General features: G+C 43.8%; 1 protein-coding gene across 3 annotated transcripts in view; it reads right to left on the reverse strand.

Moving 5' to 3' along the window:
* LOC133526999 (fibrillin-2-like) overlaps window positions 1–19,319 on the reverse strand; it is an 86,086-nt gene that overhangs the window by 43,289 nt on the left and 23,478 nt on the right. Inside the window, exons 3-22 of one of the 3 annotated variants that reach the window (XM_061863885.1) lie at window positions 16,047–16,129; window positions 15,367–15,483; window positions 14,476–14,580; window positions 13,998–14,105; window positions 13,475–13,653; window positions 12,867–13,028; window positions 12,147–12,234; window positions 11,148–11,303; window positions 9,561–9,735; window positions 8,517–8,654; window positions 7,951–8,067; window positions 7,064–7,280; window positions 6,304–6,517; window positions 5,418–5,522; window positions 4,434–4,525; window positions 3,833–3,997; window positions 2,695–2,809; window positions 1,401–1,508; window positions 775–944; window positions 89–221 (exon numbers count right to left, since the gene is read on the reverse strand). In XM_061863885.1, coding sequence (XP_061719869.1) covers window positions 89–221; window positions 775–944; window positions 1,401–1,508; window positions 2,695–2,809; window positions 3,833–3,997; window positions 4,434–4,525; window positions 5,418–5,522; window positions 6,304–6,517; window positions 7,064–7,280; window positions 7,951–8,067; window positions 8,517–8,654; window positions 9,561–9,735; window positions 11,148–11,303; window positions 12,147–12,234; window positions 12,867–13,028; window positions 13,475–13,653; window positions 13,998–14,105; window positions 14,476–14,580; window positions 15,367–15,483; window positions 16,047–16,129 — 2,747 coding nt within the window. Of the gene's footprint in view, window positions 1–88; window positions 222–774; window positions 945–1,400; window positions 1,509–2,628; window positions 2,810–3,832; window positions 3,998–4,433; window positions 4,526–5,417; window positions 5,523–6,303; window positions 6,518–7,063; window positions 7,281–7,950; window positions 8,068–8,516; window positions 8,655–9,560; window positions 9,736–11,147; window positions 11,304–12,146; window positions 12,235–12,590; window positions 12,845–12,866; window positions 13,029–13,474; window positions 13,654–13,997; window positions 14,106–14,475; window positions 14,581–15,366; window positions 15,484–16,046; window positions 16,130–19,319 lie in introns of those variants that run through there. The other 2 variants (XM_061863884.1, XM_061863886.1) reach the window with 2 other exon arrangements.

The raw sequence follows: 19,319 nt of genomic DNA on the forward strand, positions 1-19,319 counted from the left end.
TTTGTTCAACGACATTATAATAAACATGATTTATGGGTAATAAATACTACGTAAAAATGAACTGAGGTAGCTTGAAAGGGATAGTTACCGGTGGGATCAAGAGTAAGACCGTCTGGGCAATCGCAGCGGTATGAACCGTCCGTGTTGATACATCTTCCGCCGCCGCACAGGTCTCGGTCTAGCTCGCACTCGTCCACGTCCCGACATGTCGTCCCGTCCAACTGTAAGATCACGTATAGGTAAGATTCAAAGTATCGATTATTTATGTTAAATCGAGAAACAACAAAGTTCCGAGAGAATCAATAGGCAGTGGGGCGACACTCCTCCTTTCGGCTTTTCTCGGCTCAGTTTGACTCAGCATTGCTCCGAGCAATTATTAGGGTTGGCACAACTTGACGTCCCTAGAAGTGCACGACCACAGATAAGGTAATGACTTGAATTTTGACAACCCTAAATGGCCGAAAGGGATAGATGCTATACATTAATAGAAAGGGATAGCATAATTCGTCCCTGAATCGCTCTCAAACTTCGGTTTTCTAGGAAGGGTCATTTCTGTACGGTAGTACTATTATTTATTCTGTGGTATAGGTAAAAATTAAGTTAAGTTGAACTATTGGCATCAAGTTCATATTGATAACTCTTTATGTTTAATTTGTATGTATTAACTTTTTCACCGACATATAAGCGGCACGGAGTTAGAAACATACAAACTACGGGTTTGTTAGACGCTCGTCTTGCCGCTCTGTTTCTAAGAAAAAATATTTGTAGACCAACCTTGACGTAGCCCTTCGGGCAGGGACAGTCGCTGGTGTCGCAGGGCTCGCAGGGGGAGCCCCACGCCAGGCCGACGCTGCAGCAGCACTCCTGCCGCAGCAGCGCGCCCGGCGCCGCCGCCTCGCACTGCCCGTCCACCACGCGCCGCCAGCAAGAACCGCGCCGGTTATCTGCAAAAGATATCAAAAATCCGTCCATTTGCGAAGGAAATGCTAATTATCTAATATACCCCTATATTCCAACGTTAAAACGAAACCAGTGAGACGAAGGCCTGGCTGTTGTCCTCGGGTCAAAAACTTGGGAGACCCCTGGTCTAAGAACCTATTGACGCAGCACCTCGCATGGTTAGCTTGCTCCACAAAAGAGAACTCACCGAGACATCGCCTTTGAGACATTGCATCGAGCACAAGGCCGGGCTCATACTTGCACTCGTAGCCGCCGTGCGTGTTGATGCAGTGTCCGTTCTCGCACGGATTCACTTCCTCCACAAGAACTCACTAAGACAATGTCTAGCTCTCGCATCGAGCACAAGCGTGGACTCGCACTTGCACTCGTAGCCGCCGCGCGTGTTGATGCACATGCAGCAATCGTTCTCGCACGGATTCACTTCCTCCACAAGAACTTACCGAGACAATGTCTAGCGCTCGCGTCGAGCACGAAGCCGGGCTCGCACTTGCACTCGTAGCCACCGTGCGTGTTGATGCAGCGTCCGTTCTCGCACGGATTCACTTGCTCTGCGACAAGAGAGAAATCGATCACGCTACTGTTACTAAAATGCTGAAGAAATATTCTTAGAGCAACACGAACTTTTTATTACAAACGGAGTCTTTCGAATCCTGTAATGACTTTCTAATAAACACTACTGGACCTGATTTGAGATCAAATAAAATATTTTTTAAGATTAAAGAAACCAAGATTATTTGAGAAGTCCGTAATCGTCTCCCTAAAGTAAGGACGCTAAAAACACGAAGAATTTTGTGCATTGCTCTTCTTGTTCCAATATCTATCGCATGCGCGTAATTATATTGCTATGCCGCCTATGTGCGCGTGCGATAGAGATAGAAAATGGCGGGTCAATGTACGAAATTCTTCTTGCTCGGCGTCCATACTTTAGCTGGGAACATCACGAATATTATAGGATAGAAGGTTATCGTAACTTTGAAAACTTATACTTTATGTTCATTTTTCTATGTTGTGGATGAGCTAAAACCTTGTAATTGATGTAAATCTAATTTTTATTCGATATGAATCTCGATTAATTATCCATTTTGATCTGTGAAGCTATGATATCCAATCCAATTTGGTTTAGAAGTTCAGTTAAATTAACGTTTTTAATGCATCCTTGTACCAAAATTTAGTTTCATTAAATAATTTAGTAAATAAAACTAAAAATAAAATGAAAAGTGCAATGGGTTCGATTTGCGTGCAATGCGAATAATTTAAAAATGGTAGTATAATCGTCATAGCTTAGGATATTTTCTCATAAGCGTTAGTCACCATGATTGCTTAGCGATATTGCATTCCCCCTGTAGTCCTTCCTTCGAATATGGTGAAAGTATGACGTGATATTGGGTAACTGCATATACTAAGGCATATCTCTCTCTCCCTTAAACTTCCCTTTAGCGGTCCAAAGATTTGTTTCAACTCCATCCATACAACAACATCTTGCTGCTGTTCTTCTCTTTGACCAGATAAGTTCACTGTGTCGGAGGTTTATCACGATTTCTGTAACCCCGCTATGATATTGCAAGAACACTAAGCAATACAGGTGACAAACGCTTGAAAAGTTACAATGGCGTTATTCCGATGCTGATGGCATATGTGGGATGCATCGAGACTGTAAACAAGTGTAACCTGTGACTGGGAACATGGGGGGGATGTCCCCGCGGTCATAATCGCTCTCGATGAAATTGATCTCACCCTCGCATTCGTCTATGTCGCGGCAGAGCTGCTCGTCCGGCTCGTAGCGAGTGCCGGACGGACATACGCACGTGAAGCTGCCGGGCGTGTTGCGGCACTGCCCGCCGTTGCACAACTGTAACACGAAACATATCACCGTTCTCATAGAAATACTTAAACAGAGAAAGAAAATAAAATTTCAGGCTCAATTGGAAAAGATTAATAATAAAGCTGTACAAAATATAACCTTTGTCCTTGACATTTTTCTGTTTGGCCCTATGGTTGACTGGAAGAGAATGCCATGAAGCATCCGCCATTTGTACCTTTTATGATGTGCAATAAAGTTTAAAATATTTAAATAAATAAAATATTGAAGAAAATTATATACGTGTGTTCCAACCAAACCAGTTTGTTGTCACACACGCCTGTCTTTGCAGCTATCGCATATGTCCCATATGACCCTGGGGTCAGATTCATGCCTGGGCCATGTCGGTACTCACGGACTGGTGCGTATCGCACTAGTCAATGTCCTTGCAGCCGCAGTGGTCGCTGTCGGAGTGGGGTAGCATGTACCTGACCCTGGGGCCAGGTTTATTCCGGGGCCATGTCGGTGGCGCTCACGGACTGGTGCATGACGCACTCATCGCCATTGAAGTTGAAGCCGGGGTCGTATATGTCCGACTCTAGGACCATGTTGGTACTCACGGACGGGGGCATGTCGCACTCGTCGATGTCCTTGCAGCTGTCGCCATCGGAGTGGAAGTCGCATATGTCTGACTCTGAGGCCAGGTTCACGCCGGGGGCCATGTCGGTACTCACGGACTGGGGCATGTCGCACTCGTCGATGTCCTTGCTGCGGTCGCCGTCGTAGTAGAAATCGCATATGTCTGACCCTGGGGCCAGGTTCATGCCGAGGCCATGTCGGTACTCACGGACTGGTGCATGTCGCACTCATCGATGTCCTTGCAGCTGTCGCCGTCGGAGTGGAAGTCGCATATATCTGACCCTGGGGCCAGGATCATACCGGGGGCCAAGTCGGTACCCACGGACTGGTGCATATCACACTCGTCAATGTCCTTGCACCCGTCACCGTCGGAGTGGAAGTCGCATATGTCTGACCCTTGGGCCAGGTTCATACCGGGGCCATATCAGTACTCACGGACTGGTGCATGTCGCACTCGTCGATGTCCTTGCAGCCATCGCCGTCGGAATGGAAGCCGGGGTCACATATGCACCTGTACCCTGGGGCCAGATTTTCGCAGGCCCCGTGCGCACAGATGCCGGGGATCATGGTGCACTCGTTTATATCTGAGCCGCCGTTATCCTGAATTAAAATGATTCCGAGTTTATATCGATTAGAATAAATTTTCACCATAAAAGAAAGTTATGCTGTTATGTTCTCATGTTTCGAAAAATAAAAACGTGAAAGCGAGTCATTTGGTTTTAATTACCAGTTTTTCTCAACCTCAAGATATAAATAAATAAATATTTGGGGACAACCTTACACAGATTGACGTAACCCCAAACTAAGCAATGCTTGTACTATGGGTACTAGACGGCGATATACATACTTATCTATAAGTACATACTTATATATATAAAAAACACTAATGACTCAGGAACAAATATCTGTGTTCATCACACAAATAAATGCCCTTACCGGGATTCGAACCCGAAACCATCGGCTTCATAGGCAGGGTCACTACCCACTAGGCCAGACCGTTCGTCAGAATACTTAAAAGTATTTTAGTTTTTTATACCTTGCTCGCGCCTTCAGGACACAGGATTTCGAAATCTCGGGTTCCCTTCTCAGGGCACGCTTTGCAGGACAAACCGCCCCAGCCGTGTAAACCTGAAAATCAATACAGTCGATAAAATATCAAATAAGTGTAATTCTCCTGATTTTTCTTAGCAAAACGTCTTAAAGATTGTATGATTCGGTGAAAGTAATAGTAAGTATTGGGCTCCAAAACGTTAACCAGTTACAAGCCAGACGAATTAAGAGAATCCATTTTCTTGCTTGTAGGTACTTAACTACAAGCAAGAACTACTTACTTAAGTACAGCAATTTTTGTCGTTTATTTTGGGAATGAATTTTCATCTATTGTATACATAAAATGCCGTGTTAGGGTCAGCCCCAACAGCCTCCTGAACACTGAACTGACTAAGTCCCACAGTAAGCTCAAGAAGGCTTGTGTTGTGGGTACTCAGACAACGATATATATAATATACAAATACTTATATACATAGAAAACATCCATGACTCAGGAACAAATATCTGTGCTCATCACACAAATAAATGCCCTTACCGGGATTCGAACCCAGGACCATCGGTTTCATAGGCAAAGTCACTACCCAAGGAGTATACAGGTTTTTAAAGGGTCGACAACGCGCATGTAACACCTCTGGAGTTACAGGCGTCCATAGGCTGCGGTGACTGCTTACCATCAGGCGGGCCGTATGATTGTTTGTCACCGTCGTGGTATTAAAAAAAACCTACTAGGACAGACCGGTCGTCAAATATATTGGCTATGGTACAAATATTTATAAAACATCACTCGGTGTGGTTTGCCTGTCAGCATAGGCCTCTTCCATCTCTTTCCAATGCTGTTCATTTAAGGCAGCCATTTTCTTGAATTTTAAATGCACTCTATTGCCTAGGTAACAAGGGCGATAGCGAGGGCTGGTAACCAGAGCAACCAGAAGCGAGTTAATAACAGAGGTACACGATAAAGCAAAAGTACCTTTCGAAGCACTGCAGCAGCACTGAGACCTCGTGACTGTCGCGGATCCCGGCCCGCTACAGTGTCCTTCTTCGAACTTTTCGTAACATAGATCTTTCACTTCATCTGAAAATTTAAACATATGTATAAGCGCTGGTGGCCTAGCGGTAAGAGCGTGCGAATTGCAATCCGGTGGTCGCGGGTTCAAACCCCGGCTCGTACCAATGAGTTTTTCGGAACTTATATACGCAATATCATTTGATATTTACCAGTCGCTTTTCGGTGAAGGAAATCATCGTGAGAAAACCGGACCAAATCCCAACAAGGCCTAGTTTACCCTCTGGGTTGGAAGGTCAGATGGCAGTTTTCAGTTCGCTTTCGTAAAAACTAGTGCCTACGCCAATTCTTGGGATTAGTTGTCAAGCGGACCCCAGGCTCCCATGAGCCATGGCAAAATGCAGGGACAACGCGTGGAAGAAGATCTACGAATGTACCGTTATGAACATGATGTAGCCAGAAAATCCATCAACGAAATATAACAATGGACCCATGACCTGTGTGACAGAATCGTCGCGATTTGAGGTCCATACTACATACAATTGTACCCTATGATCCATCGTGTTTCATTTCAGGGCTTATGTGTAATAATATGTTGCTTTCCATCAGAGAAGGCTCCATGTGCAAAAGGACTCTTATAAGCCACGTATACAAGGTGGCCAAAAAATATGTGCATTCCCGTTGCCAGGGAGGTTTTGGGATTATACTGAGCAACTTTTACTATGGGACCAACCCCGAAATAGCGAAATTTTTTTTAACCCCCCATAGAAAATGGACCAGCTAAAATTTCGGAGTTGGTCCCACATATTTTTTGGCCATTTTGTATATAAGGGTTAAGCCGAATACTCACCAAGACAAGTCCGGCCATCATTACTAAGCGTAAATCCCGGCATACACTCGCAGCGGAACGACCCCGGCGTGTTATGACAACGCCCGTTCCTACACAGCACGCGCTGCTCGGAACATTCGTCTACGTCGACGCACGCGCCGCGGTCTGGTGTGGTTCGGTATCCGGCTTCGCATACGCATTGGAACGAGCCTTCGTTGTTCACGCAGCGTCCGCCCTGGAAATAAGAGACACGTTTTCTTACATGTGTATGAATCCTTTATGTTAGATACATTACATATAGTCCTATGCCGTGAGGGCACAGCTGCGAATGTGTACCGAAACATAAATGTGAACTTACATGGGACAACATTCATTGAGATGTCAACTGTAAATCACACAAACCTGATGCGGTCGCCAAATCAAAGTATGAGCCTGTCAGGTAACGACATTATTTTCATGCGGCGAACGAGCCAGTATGATAAGCTCATAATGTTTGAAAAGCAGTGCATCAAAAATGTTAAACCAAGCCCTAAAAACCTGACCAAAAATCAGCTTCATTTTCAGAAATCGGAAGCAGAACGTTCTATAGCCGAGAAAAGTGATTTTCCAATACCTGGCATAGAGCGGCTTGAACACACTCATCCATATCACCGCAATACCTGCCCGTACCTAGCCCGCAGTAGCTGCCCGACGTGTCGCGGCAGCGGCCGCGGCAACACACGCGCGGGTTGTCGCGACACTCGTCCACGTGTCGTGTCCTGTCTCTAGGCTCATGTAATACCTGGCATAGCGCGCCCTGAGCACACTCGTCCACGTCCCCGCAGTAGCCGGCGGCGGTGAGCTCGAAGCCGGGCTCGCACTGGCACTCGTAGCTGCCCGGCGTGTTGCGGCAGCGGCCGCGGCGACACACGCGCGGGTTGTCGCGACACTCGTCCACGTCGCGACACGCGTGCCCGGTCTCTGTCGGCTCGTAGCCGGAGTTGCACGTGCATTCATAGCTGAAAAAAAAAACAGTGTCATGTGCTTATGAATATAGAATCTAGTAAGTGCAATTACAGAAAGGGTGGCATCTCATATCTTGGACGAGAGACGAGAGACGAGGACCTAATATAGTCGCCAAATTAAAGTAAGTATGAGGTAGCCAGACAACCGAAATGTTCGTTACGGTGAACGACCTAGAACAGTGATATAGCTATAAAAATAATATCGTATCTTTATAAACTAAACAAACAAAATAATTAACTTAATTAACAATTCTAGATTACGTCTTATATTTTTCAGCGTTTGTTTATGCAAGATATTATTGCGTCAGACCTAGAAGAAAAAATCTATCGCTATGGTGTGAACATATCGGCTGAATGGGTATTTCACTGAGGAACGCTTTCCAGAAAGCAACTGTTAGGCAAATGTCAATTAAAAAACCGGACAAGTGCGAGTCGGACTCGCCCACCGAGGGTTCCGTACTTTGTAGTATTTGTAATTATCGCGGCAACAGAAATACATAATATGTGAACATCAACTATCTAGCTATCACGGTTCATGAGACAGCCTGACAGACGGACAGCGGAGTCTTAGTAATAGGGTCCCGTTTTACCCTTTGGGTATGAAACTTTAAAAAGACTGCTGACAGTGACAAATTTAAACATCTCTACAATTCACATCACTTACCTTCCATCAACTAAAACGCATTCTCCATTAGTGCACATACGCCCGTGTGTCATATCGCATTCGTTTTTGTCGCTACATCTCAAGCCGCCCTCCACTGGATCGAAGCCAGGAGGACATCTGAAACACAAAGGTATAATTTAATAAACACGAAGAGGCTTTAATATTGGAACAACTGACTTTTAAAGAGTTACCTACAAAAAAAAACTTGTAGGTATACTGTCTTGCACCAGAGCAAACAACTTCAAAGGTGGCTCATGTCACAGTAACATTACGTCACGGTTACTTATTTCCTAGATCCCTCAAAAACCGTAACAAGGGATGATGATGAAGTTTTTCTTCTTAGTGTAAGGCCAGAGTGGACGCTCGAAGCGGAGAGTTCGGCGGGGCGTGCAGCGTGTCGTCGGGCTCACGAGTGATGTGACCAGCGTGCACTGAGGCCGCTCCTATACGTTTGCATTTGTTTAACATGAACGCTGCACGCCCCGCCCCGCTGCACGCCCAATTCGAGCATCCACTCAGGCCTTACACTTATACTAAAAAAATACAAGTCTAATGTGTATGTTGACCTGCACTCGAATCCACCAGGTTTGTTGATACAGTTGCCCCCGCGGCAGTAGTCGAGAGCGCACTCGTCGATGTCGATGCAGATCGGGTTTCCGTCCTTCTCCAACAGCTCGGCTCCGTCGTCGCAAATACATTGGTATCTGAAAGCATAAACGCCATCATATTTTGAAGTATATCCATCGTGATACATAGCAAAAACGATATATTAGAACGGAATCTGAAGAAAAAATATCAATCGTGCAAAACCCGCATATTTGAAGTTGGTATAATTCATAATAATTTATTTGCACATAAAATCTGCACGACTTTATTTTCACGATGAACTCTTTTATGGAGCTGGGTAGCCAACGTGCCAAATGCAATTGTCACTATCGCACTAATATAGAAGAGTGATAGAGAAAGATGACTACGCTACGGAGCGTTAACGATTTGCACGTTAGCTAAGCACCCTGATATCTGATGCTTTTTTGGTGACTTAATGCGAGCTGATACCTGATGTGGTTTACCGACTCTTGGAGTGTTTTTTTGTTATAATATTAATATAATAGTCAGCAAACGAGCAGACGAACCACCTGATCGGAAGTGGTCATCGTCGCCCATGGACATAAGCAACATCATAAGAGCCACTTAAGCGTTGCTGACCCTTGAGAACCCTAAATACCCGCTTCTTGAAGAATCCCATGTCGTTGCGCAAAGGAAATACCTCTGGAGACAAGTCATTCCACATTCTGCACGTTCTAGGAAGAAACGAGCGAGATGCCATGTATCTAAGAAGTGAGGATGAGCTTTGCTCCTTTGGCGGGTGAGAGATGAGAAAAACGTGACGATGGCACCAATCCAAAAAGTTCTTCGGAGCATTCCGCATTGTACAGACGGTAGAACTTGCAAAGAGCGCCAACGTCTCTCCGAAGGCTAAGAGGTTCTAAACCGTCAGTAAGTTTTGTTGGTGATAATGATAATGATGATTTGCAAATGTGGGTTGGTGTTTCGTAGTTTTTTCTGCTATTTTATATTACAGGAACCTGTAGCCTTAAAATTCCCCTCACCCCTTGTCTTTATCCTGGCACCGGCCGAGCCCGCAGATGCCGCTCCGCAGCATGCACTCGTTGATCTTGGCGATGGGGTGTGGCTCGTCGTCGTCGGTGCCGCTGCCGGTCTCCGTTCCGTTGCGGCCCCAGCCCGGCGGCAGAGCGCCACCGCCGCATAGATGCGTCCAGTCGACTGTAACAAAAATTGATGATTTAATAAAACCAATGATTTGAGGCCTGTGCACACTGGATGCGTGTGCTTAGGACGGTGACGTTCATGGGTGCATTTTAATATATACGGATCCTTATGAGAGACGGCACACCGTTTGCGTGAAGTGTGCGTGTACCGCTCCAACATTTTAGCGTACGCGCACGTGCACACACGGCCAAGTGTGCACTGGCCGTTTATATTACCTGAAAGACTGTTTGTCATTTACATTGAATTTTAAGGTTCATAATCTGTACTGTAAACTTCTATTGAGTTCCACAATAAAAACAAATAGTTATATGCACCAACAGTAATTTTCTCTAATTGAAAAGCAGAGTGTGTAACACAAGCAACTCCGGATCGTAGAACGCTGGTGTAGAGAATTCGAACTATCAATTAACCCCACCAACACAGAAATGGTAATTTTTACCAAAAAAAAGGGCGCTTGGAAACTTTGCCAGACCAACACTTTTCCAAACTGAGCTACAGCTGACCGATGAAGTTAAGTACTTAGGACTAACTCTTGACAGTAATCTCAACTGGAACAATCACATCAACAAACGTAAAGACAAGGCGGGAGTTGTCTTCTGGCAGTGCAGAAGGATGATTGATAAGAGGTGGGGACTCAACCCGAAAATCCCCCTTGTCTCTATAAGACGATCATCCGCCCCCTACTCTGTTACGGTGCTCTGGTTGGGTGGCCAAGAACAAACATAGGCAACGTACGAGACAAGCTACAAAGACTCCAAAGGCTCGCATGCGCGGCCACCATTGGCTGCACGAGGTCCACTCCGAGTGCAGCCATGGAAGTCATGTTAAACCTTCCACCGCTGCAGCTTTTCCAGTCGGGCACGGATCGGATTCACAAACAAACTATCTTTGACAAAAGTTACAAAATACAGTTATATGATGACGACAACCATGAAGGACTCAATTTCCGGGAGCTGAGAATCTTCACTGATGGGTCCAAAATAGACAGCGGGTCGGTCTCCGGAACCTTCCTAGAAGACCTGAACATGTCAATCACCACACCGCTAGGAGCCTATAGCTCGGTATTCCAAGCTGAGTGCGTGGGCATCATAAATGCGGCGGTTGCCATCACTACAAGGAAGATAGTAGGAACCTCCATCCGCATACTCTCCGACAGAAGAGCAGTCTTAATGGCTCTAAAAAGCCATATAGTCACACCAATACCACGACAGCCTTTGTTGGTTTACATGCTTAGACTCCCTTATAAAAACTAGCTGCATTACAATTATAGAAGTAATAGGTTAAGATTAAAGCATAGTAATATATTCAGCCTGGGCTGATAGTGACACATTACTATTCGATATTAAACCTTAATCCCATTCACATAAGTCTGCAATTGATGTGCTGTTCGTACGTGAGACACTTACTGGACCCTCTCAACGGACATGGTTGACATAAATCTCCCCACGCCATGCCCATGTTGTAGCCGCAGCAACAGTCTCTGTTGGAAAGAGACACCGCTAGCCGGTCTGAGCATTCGCCCGTGTCGCTCATGAACGCGAAGCAACTGCCAACGCGACCATCTGTGAAAATAAACAGTGGATTAATAGGGTAGGTACCAATTTAACAAATTTTTCAATGTACTTAAATTTGATCTTTTGTATGATTACGTTATATTCATTTTAGGCCAAGCACAGCTCACTGTCAAGAATCCCAAGTCAGCGAACACTTAGGGCCAGTTGCCACCATGCCCATTTGATGTACTGATCATGGTTAAAAACGTCGCTAGTGAATGCTAACTGCATATTTGGGTTGCATAAGGCTGCTATGTGTCTGTTAAGATTTAGCGAACTGTGCTTACGTTAGCAGGTGGTTTGATGCAACTGGCCCTTAGTGTGGGATGTTAATTCGACAATCATTGTCTCTATAGTCGTTTCAGCGAACTGTCTCATAGCGAAGAGTCTCGATCAACACTTTGAGAGACTCTCGCTAGGTGATTGGATCAAGTGTCAGATGCAGAAGGCGGTGATCTTGCACGGGGCGCGTATAGTCCGGCGATTCCTCTCTCTGCGGCCCTGACCACCGGCAGCTTGGGCCCTGCCCCGCTGCTGGCGGCACCGTAGATTAGGTTTTTTTATAATGCATTTAAATATACATATTTTGTATTATTTTGTAAGTGCTTTTATATTTTACTTTTATATTCATATTGACCTAGTTTTAATTATTGTTATTTATTTATTGCATGTAAAAAATACGCAAGTAAGTATAACGATTTAGCACCGATAGACTAGCACGTTATCTTTTCGCGGATTAGAAAATAATATTTTTTGTTTTAATTAATATGGATTACCGCAAAGTAACGCCTGATTCTTTTAATTATTATGACCTAATCTAAGACCTTAAATTAATATTGAGAATAGTCTTACCTATACAAAACTTCTTATCTGGACTAGGTATGAAGTGGGGATTACATAAGCAGTAGTAGTCGCCCTCTGTATTTACACATTTTCCGTTCTGAAACAACACATCGAACATTTTATTTTTAACATTGATTGTTCAGTACAATTAGATTAAGAAGACTTATTAAAAATACCTACACTATTTTTAATAATCCTAATCTCGTCGATGTCCTCGCAGTTATTTGTGAGTTTGCGTCTCCATTGCCCCGGGGGGCACTCGCATGAGAATAATCCTATTGAGTTGCCTCGAGTACTGTCTCATATTTAACATACCGGGCAGATATCAGGGTCCTCGCACTCGTCGATGTCCTCGCAGTTATTTGTGAGTTTGTGTCTCCATTGCCCCGGGGGGCACTCGCATGAGAATAATCCTATTGAGTTGCCTCGAGTACTGTCTCGTGTTTAACATACCGGGCAGATGTCAGGGTCCTCGCACTCGTCGATGTCCTTTCAGTTATTTGTGAGTTTGTCTCTGCGTTGCCCCGGGGGGCACTCGCATGAGAAGGATCCTATTAAGTTGCCTCGAGTACTGTCTCATGTTCAACATACCGGGCAGATGTCAGGGTCCTCGCACTCGTCGATGTCCTGGCAGTTATTTGTGAGTTTGTGTCTCCATTGCCCCGGGGGGCACTCGCATGAGAATAATCCTATTGAGTTGCCTCGTGTACTGTCTCGTGTTTAACATACCGGGCAGATGTCAGGGTCCTCGCACTCGTCGATGTCCTCGCAGTTATTAGTGAGTTTGTGTCTCCGTTGCCCCGGGGGGCACTCGCATGAGAAGGATCCTATTGAGTTGACGCAACGACCTCCTTCGCAGAGTCCAGGAACGGCTGCACATTCGTCTATGTCCTGAAAGATAATAAGTAAATTATGAAGTAATTTAGTATTCCTCCTTAATATTGAAAGTACTTACATCTTTAAAGGTAATTTTAAAACATTAAACATATTTTTTATTAACTTTTTTCGTGTGCAAAACAAATACGAGTAGAAACATCATCATATCATCATTATTCTCTCCTTCCCATGTCCGGCGACAGCGACTCCGTCAATTGTTATGAAAGGCTCGGGAAAGCCAAACTTCGTCTTGAAGACGCAGTTACATGAGGCGCAGTGAAGTTGACCAGTTGAGTTTTAGGTGTACATGTAGGAGGGCTTTAGGACGAGTAGAAATACAGACGAGAACAAATCTAGTCCGAGTAGTTAGCAGTTCCTAATTTTTTCCTTTTTTTTTGTTTCTTTATTATTATTATATTAGATAATACATATCGTCGTGCTCGTCTTAGAAGGCACCCTACCTGACACTCCTTGGTGGCCAGGTTCCTCAGATGTCCCGTGGGACAGTCCAGGTCCCCGCAGCGCTCACAGGGGTGTCCCCACGCCACGCCCACAGTAGCGCAGCACAGCTGTTTGGTGCACACTACTCCTTCTAGTGCCCCCGTGCAAAGGGCGTTCCTCGTTTCTGTGTAACAGGGACCTGAAAAATATATACCGGATTATTTTCATGTATTCAAGTACAGTAGCAACGTGTCTGTATTTTAGTATTACATATATGCATCTTCATATAATATCCACTTCAATCACATAGCTGATCTCATAAGTAAAACTTTACACCAAAGGATTTAAAAAATGAAAACTAAATGTCAGAGTTTCTTACTGCTTAAACTATGAACTAACCTATCCTCCTGTCTATCTCGTCCCTGGTCCCAGGCAGGCGCCATGGAAGCACACGCATCTGTCCGGTGACATACACCGCCCGCCGTGCAGGCAGGGCTCTCGACAGATTGCTGGAACTAACACAAGCTACTCAAGTTGACTGACCTGTCCTCCTGTCTATCTCGCACCTGGTCCCGGACAGGCCGTGGAAGCAGACGCATCTATCCGGCGCTATACACCGCCCGCCGTGCAGGCAGGGCTCTCGACAGATTGCTGGAAACAAAAAAAGAAATATATTAAATAACGATTAAATGCCAAAATAATTGAAGCAAGTGAGTTTATCGAGGCGCTAGCGAACACGACCGCGTAAATGTAAGTGTAAGTACTGTTTTAGCGTGATATCAAGACAGAAAACCTTCGCACCGCCCTCGAGCCGGTCAGTCGAACAATATCCATAAGTGTACAGCCTCAGTGGCGAGCGTCCAGCAGCGCTTTCGGCGGATAATGTGCAGAGAGCGTGCACTGAGGCCGCTCGCATACGCTTGCATTAGTTTAACATGGACACCACGCCGTAAGCCGTCAACCTAATGATCATCATCTCAGTTTGTCCACCTGATTTCTAATAATCACTATGAATGCTCACGTTCAGTACAGAACTCGCCGCTCCAGCCGGGCGCACACGCGCACGTCCCGTTGGTGCACGTGCCGCCGTTCATGCATATCCGTCGGCACCCGCCCCGCGTCCGCACTGGAATCAAAAACATATACTATCGTATCGTCCCATCACAACGATGTACATTTCATTGAACATTCCATGAACAGAAAACTAAAAATAATACTCGCAGAACAGCATTCACCATATTAGTCATGGCGCCCAACCTGAAACCCTGATTGAGTTTAGAATTCGCGAAATTGAGTTTTGATTTTGAAAAACTCATTATTTTACTTTCCTCGTATTTGAAATGAAATGTGGAGTATTTAACTCATCATCAAAGGCATAATTTCAGCCTTGGACTATTGGCTACTTCGCCTTAACCCATTAGCGCCCTCACCCACTTTTGGAAACTCACCATTTTTCTAATGCTGTTAGGTGGTTAGAGTAGAAAAACGAATCAAACGCCGTAACCCCGGTGTACCCAAGTGGGTAGAATGGGCGCTAATGGGTTAAATGAGTGCCTTTCATACCTTGGTTAACAAACTACTACATATTATTTTTTTGCCGCCGTATTCAACATCCGATATCAGATGGGATAAAGTGAAAACACTCTAAAATGCTATTGCTGTGTTATCTAGTGTTGCTGATGTGAGGCTGACTAGTGTGCGTCTTGGTTCCCCGCATCATATCATTGTTATCCTGACTCCCATGGTGTCCATATGAATTTACAGATAGAAGGACCGTGGCTTTATTACTTGTATAGAAGGAAGACATTCGCCGTTTACCTGTCTTTGGGTTTCAAGTCTCTCAACAAATAAGTGGTTAACACCTGGCAGGTAATTGGGGCGCAGTGTATAGGTACAACAAAAAGAGGTTTACCGGGGTAAGGGTAGGCGCCGCCCTGCAAGCAAGTTGGCGCCTCGACGCCGCTGGGGCAGCGGCACATGTTGGGTGCTATGCAGGCCCCTGGCGACCCGCAGTCAGGTCGACACAGCGCTGAGGACAATTACCGCAAAAAATTACTAATGCTGTAAAGTTCGGTCCCATCCGCGAAGGAGTCGCTTAAATATCTTACCCTAATCCTCCCGCCCAGAACTCAAACACAGAGGATTGATAGAAGAATAAATAAATAATAAACATTATAGGGACATTCTTACACAGATTGGCTAAGTCCCACGGTAAGCTCAAGAAGGCTTGTGTTGTGGGTACTCAGGACAACCATATATATAATATACAAATACTTAAATACATACATAGACAACATCCATGACTCAGGAACAAATAACAGTGCTCACACAAATAAATGCCCTTACCGGGATACGAACCCAAGACCATCGGCTTCATAGGCAGGTTCACTACCCACTAGGCCAGACCGGTCGGCAAAACGTGAAAACGTCAAAAAGGAATAAACATCTCAAATCTCAACATTCAAATATCCAAACATTATGTACGTTTCACATTTATAATATTGGGATGAGCCTACAGTAGGTGTTTCTTTATACAGTAACCGGTAAGTATAACGTAGACGTAGTTGTAAACGTAATTGGGATAGTACTTACGGACTACACATAATAAGGAGTTAGGTCTCGACGTCCACCCTGGACAGCAATGCGTGCTGTTGCGACTGCGGCAAACGTGCGGCCTGGAAAATAAATATTTGTAGATGAACATGATAGACAGTTTGTCATCGTCACTTTTATATACTTTCTTACTTACTCAACATTTACGAAATAATAAGTTTATGGAAAGAATCATTTTTGGTACAAGCTTTTATCGCTGACTGTACCATTCTTTACACAGGCAACTACAATACAATACAATACAATACAAATCCTCTTTATTGCACAACCTCTGAAAATAATGTACATGGAAACACATAAAAAACATGAAGATAGAGGTAAACAACACGCGGCCTTATCGCTACAGAGCGATCTCTTCCAGACAACCTTTAGGTAGTGGAGAACTGAAACTTAAATTAACTAATTAGGAGGTGCAAAAAAACTAAATAGCAAACTAAAATACCCTTAAAATTTAAGTCTGCAACTACTTCATACTCATTGAGACAAATCTCACAAGCCTAAAGACAACTAGTTTGCGTTGTTTTATCACAGATTTCCCATGGCCTCCTCCTGTCTCCAACTGTCAGATCAGCTCTACAACTCGTCAACCGTATTATATTGCAATGTCATACATATGAATGTAAAGTTTCAGCTCAATAGGAAATCGGGTAGTGGGTGAAATTTAGCTTCCAAGATTTGACCTACACTAACTAGTTAATATTCCAAAAGCGCTTGTAAGCGCAGAAAATTACACAAGTCTGAAAGGATTCACATCCTTAATAAACACAGGAGTCAGTGTGTGCCAGATTCAATGACAAGAGAATGGATGTCTTAATATTTTTGATTGCGTTTTATCGGAATTTTTCTTTTCCATGATCAGTATTCCGAAATATGAGTACGATACAAGTTCATCCATTTATATGGTCGACTGAAGCACGTGTCGTCTAACTTTACATACAAGATCAAATAACGAATTCTGTTTATCTTGACACAATGACTCAATCCAAATCGCAAGTAATGTAGGTGTTCGTAATTTGTTTAAATAACACTATATCAGAATTAACGTAAAAATATGGAGCTGTATTTATCAAATTAACACAGATTTTTTATCACCTGACTAATATAAATAGTGTTATAAATCATCACACAATAGCTGTCATAGTTTGACCAATACAACAATTACGCCTTACTGGCCAAAGCTTTACAAGCATGATTTATTAGTAAAGCAACCTTGTGGACCTAATTGTTCCCTGTAGCTCAGTCAGCACCAGAAATACCTAAGCGGGCGAGTTCAAAACGATATACACACACTCTTATGCACTTAAAAATAACGTTGCGTTTAGTTCATTCTGAAATCTCACCTTAGCAACTTCTGCAGTCTGTATGAGGCGTAAGATGGATTCGACACGGCTCTTAGAAATAATAGGCTAATTCAGAGGTTAGTAGGCTGATACGAAGACCTTGTGTCGAAATTCTGAGTCTTATCAAATTCAGTGCAGTGCGTACAGCTACATACATGTAGGTATATAGTTTATGATGCTGCTAGTTAACATAAAATCGAACGAATAATCATACAAGAACAGTGACATGAAATTAGCCTTTTCAAAAACAGAGGCCGTACAATTTCTAGCGCTAGAGATCAATTCGACTAGTAAAGTTGACATTACTAGTCGAATTGATCTCTAGCGGTAGCAACACTGACAATTAAAAAGAAGGGGAATCCCACGGCACGGCTTCGGTGTCTAATTTACAGTTTACAGCGTTTAAAAGTTATTAGTAATAGATGTGCATTTAATAAAAGTCCACAGTTACTTACACACTGGTGCAATTGGCACGCTTTGGCCAATGGCGTATCAATCCAAAGACAAGAGGCCTTTTGACCAGAGTTACCGTAATGTAAAATTCAAACTTAAGAGAATAGCATAAATTAGAAATTCTAAATACATCCACTATATACTTAAGCCAAATTTCTATCAAACCATCCTGTTACAGCCAATCAGTCGAAAACGTATCCGTCAAAGTAAGGCGGTTTAAAAGCTCAAAAATGGCCTTTGACTGCGTTCCTACTTCCTAGTACGATGTTCGCGTCCGTTCAACAATGTGTCAGAGTATCGTGCGTCCATTCAGTAATATCAACAATGAGTGTAATCCAACTCTCGGATTGACGGCCAAAATGTAGTAAAGTGATATGCGTGGGCGCATGCGTGGGTGAATTTCACGCTCGCGACTACCGGGCTTGTTCCTGGAGCAGCATAAGAACTTTAACATCTGATCTTCGTTTTATGATTTGAAATAACTCGTCGTGCATCTCCCTTGAGTCAGTAAGTACGAGCATCGATAAATAAGTAAACTTAAGAGTCTCACTCCATTTAACTGGTAATTAGCCCGAAAGCTTGACATACCCAATGAAGTCATGACGATTAAGGCTAAATCATGGCCTAAGGGGACTGAGAAGGGCCCCGAGCGCGTCCATAAAACTTAGTACGTATTCATGCTCCCCGCTCGCTCCCCCCTCAATCCCCTTAGTTGTCACGCCTTCATTATGTCAAGCTTTCGGGTTCATAACCAGTTGTATGGAGTGAGCATTCTAAGCTTACTTATTTGTCTATGGTACGAGTGAGGACCCAGTGAGTAATGCAAAAAGCAATATCGAATCAGGATTGGGTGTTTAAAACTCGAATGCCGCTCTTGCAAAGCCACAGACAGGCATTGACCGTTTGTGAATCTTGTAATTTAGGTATTCTAATTTCTTAGTAAGCGTAGAAATCTCGCCTTTGTTCGACCACTTTAAATGAGGTCTTTTGATGACACATATTATCTTGAGGTCACACTTAAGGTCCATTGGCCGCCGCAAGCTACACACTACATAATACATACATACACTGTACACAGCGTACGGTACCTACCTGGGACTATAGTCACCAGTGTATAATCCTATAGGCACCAGTACCTCCGCTCAAGAACCCAATGTAATCGCATTTAAAGAAAAAGCTCTAGCCTAAACAAATCCCCAATAAAGTTATGGAAATGACAAAAAAATGAAAAATTGTTTATGCTGTTTTAGAATTTCTTACACAGTTGTAAGTAGGCGCCTCTTTTTAAGTAACAAATACCTGTGTTAAGAGGCACCGCTCTTCCTTAATTAGTAATGGAACAACATTTTTTATTTATTTAAAATAGAAATTAAAAGATATAAAATGAACACATCAGAGAATAACAAAAGTAATTACTTATAGTTTAATTTAACCTAACATACATCTGTGGCTAAAAAAG

The sequence above is a fragment of the Cydia pomonella genome, chromosome 17, assembly GCF_033807575.1.
Source record: "Cydia pomonella isolate Wapato2018A chromosome 17, ilCydPomo1, whole genome shotgun sequence".
Taxonomy (NCBI): domain Eukaryota; kingdom Metazoa; phylum Arthropoda; class Insecta; order Lepidoptera; family Tortricidae; genus Cydia; species Cydia pomonella.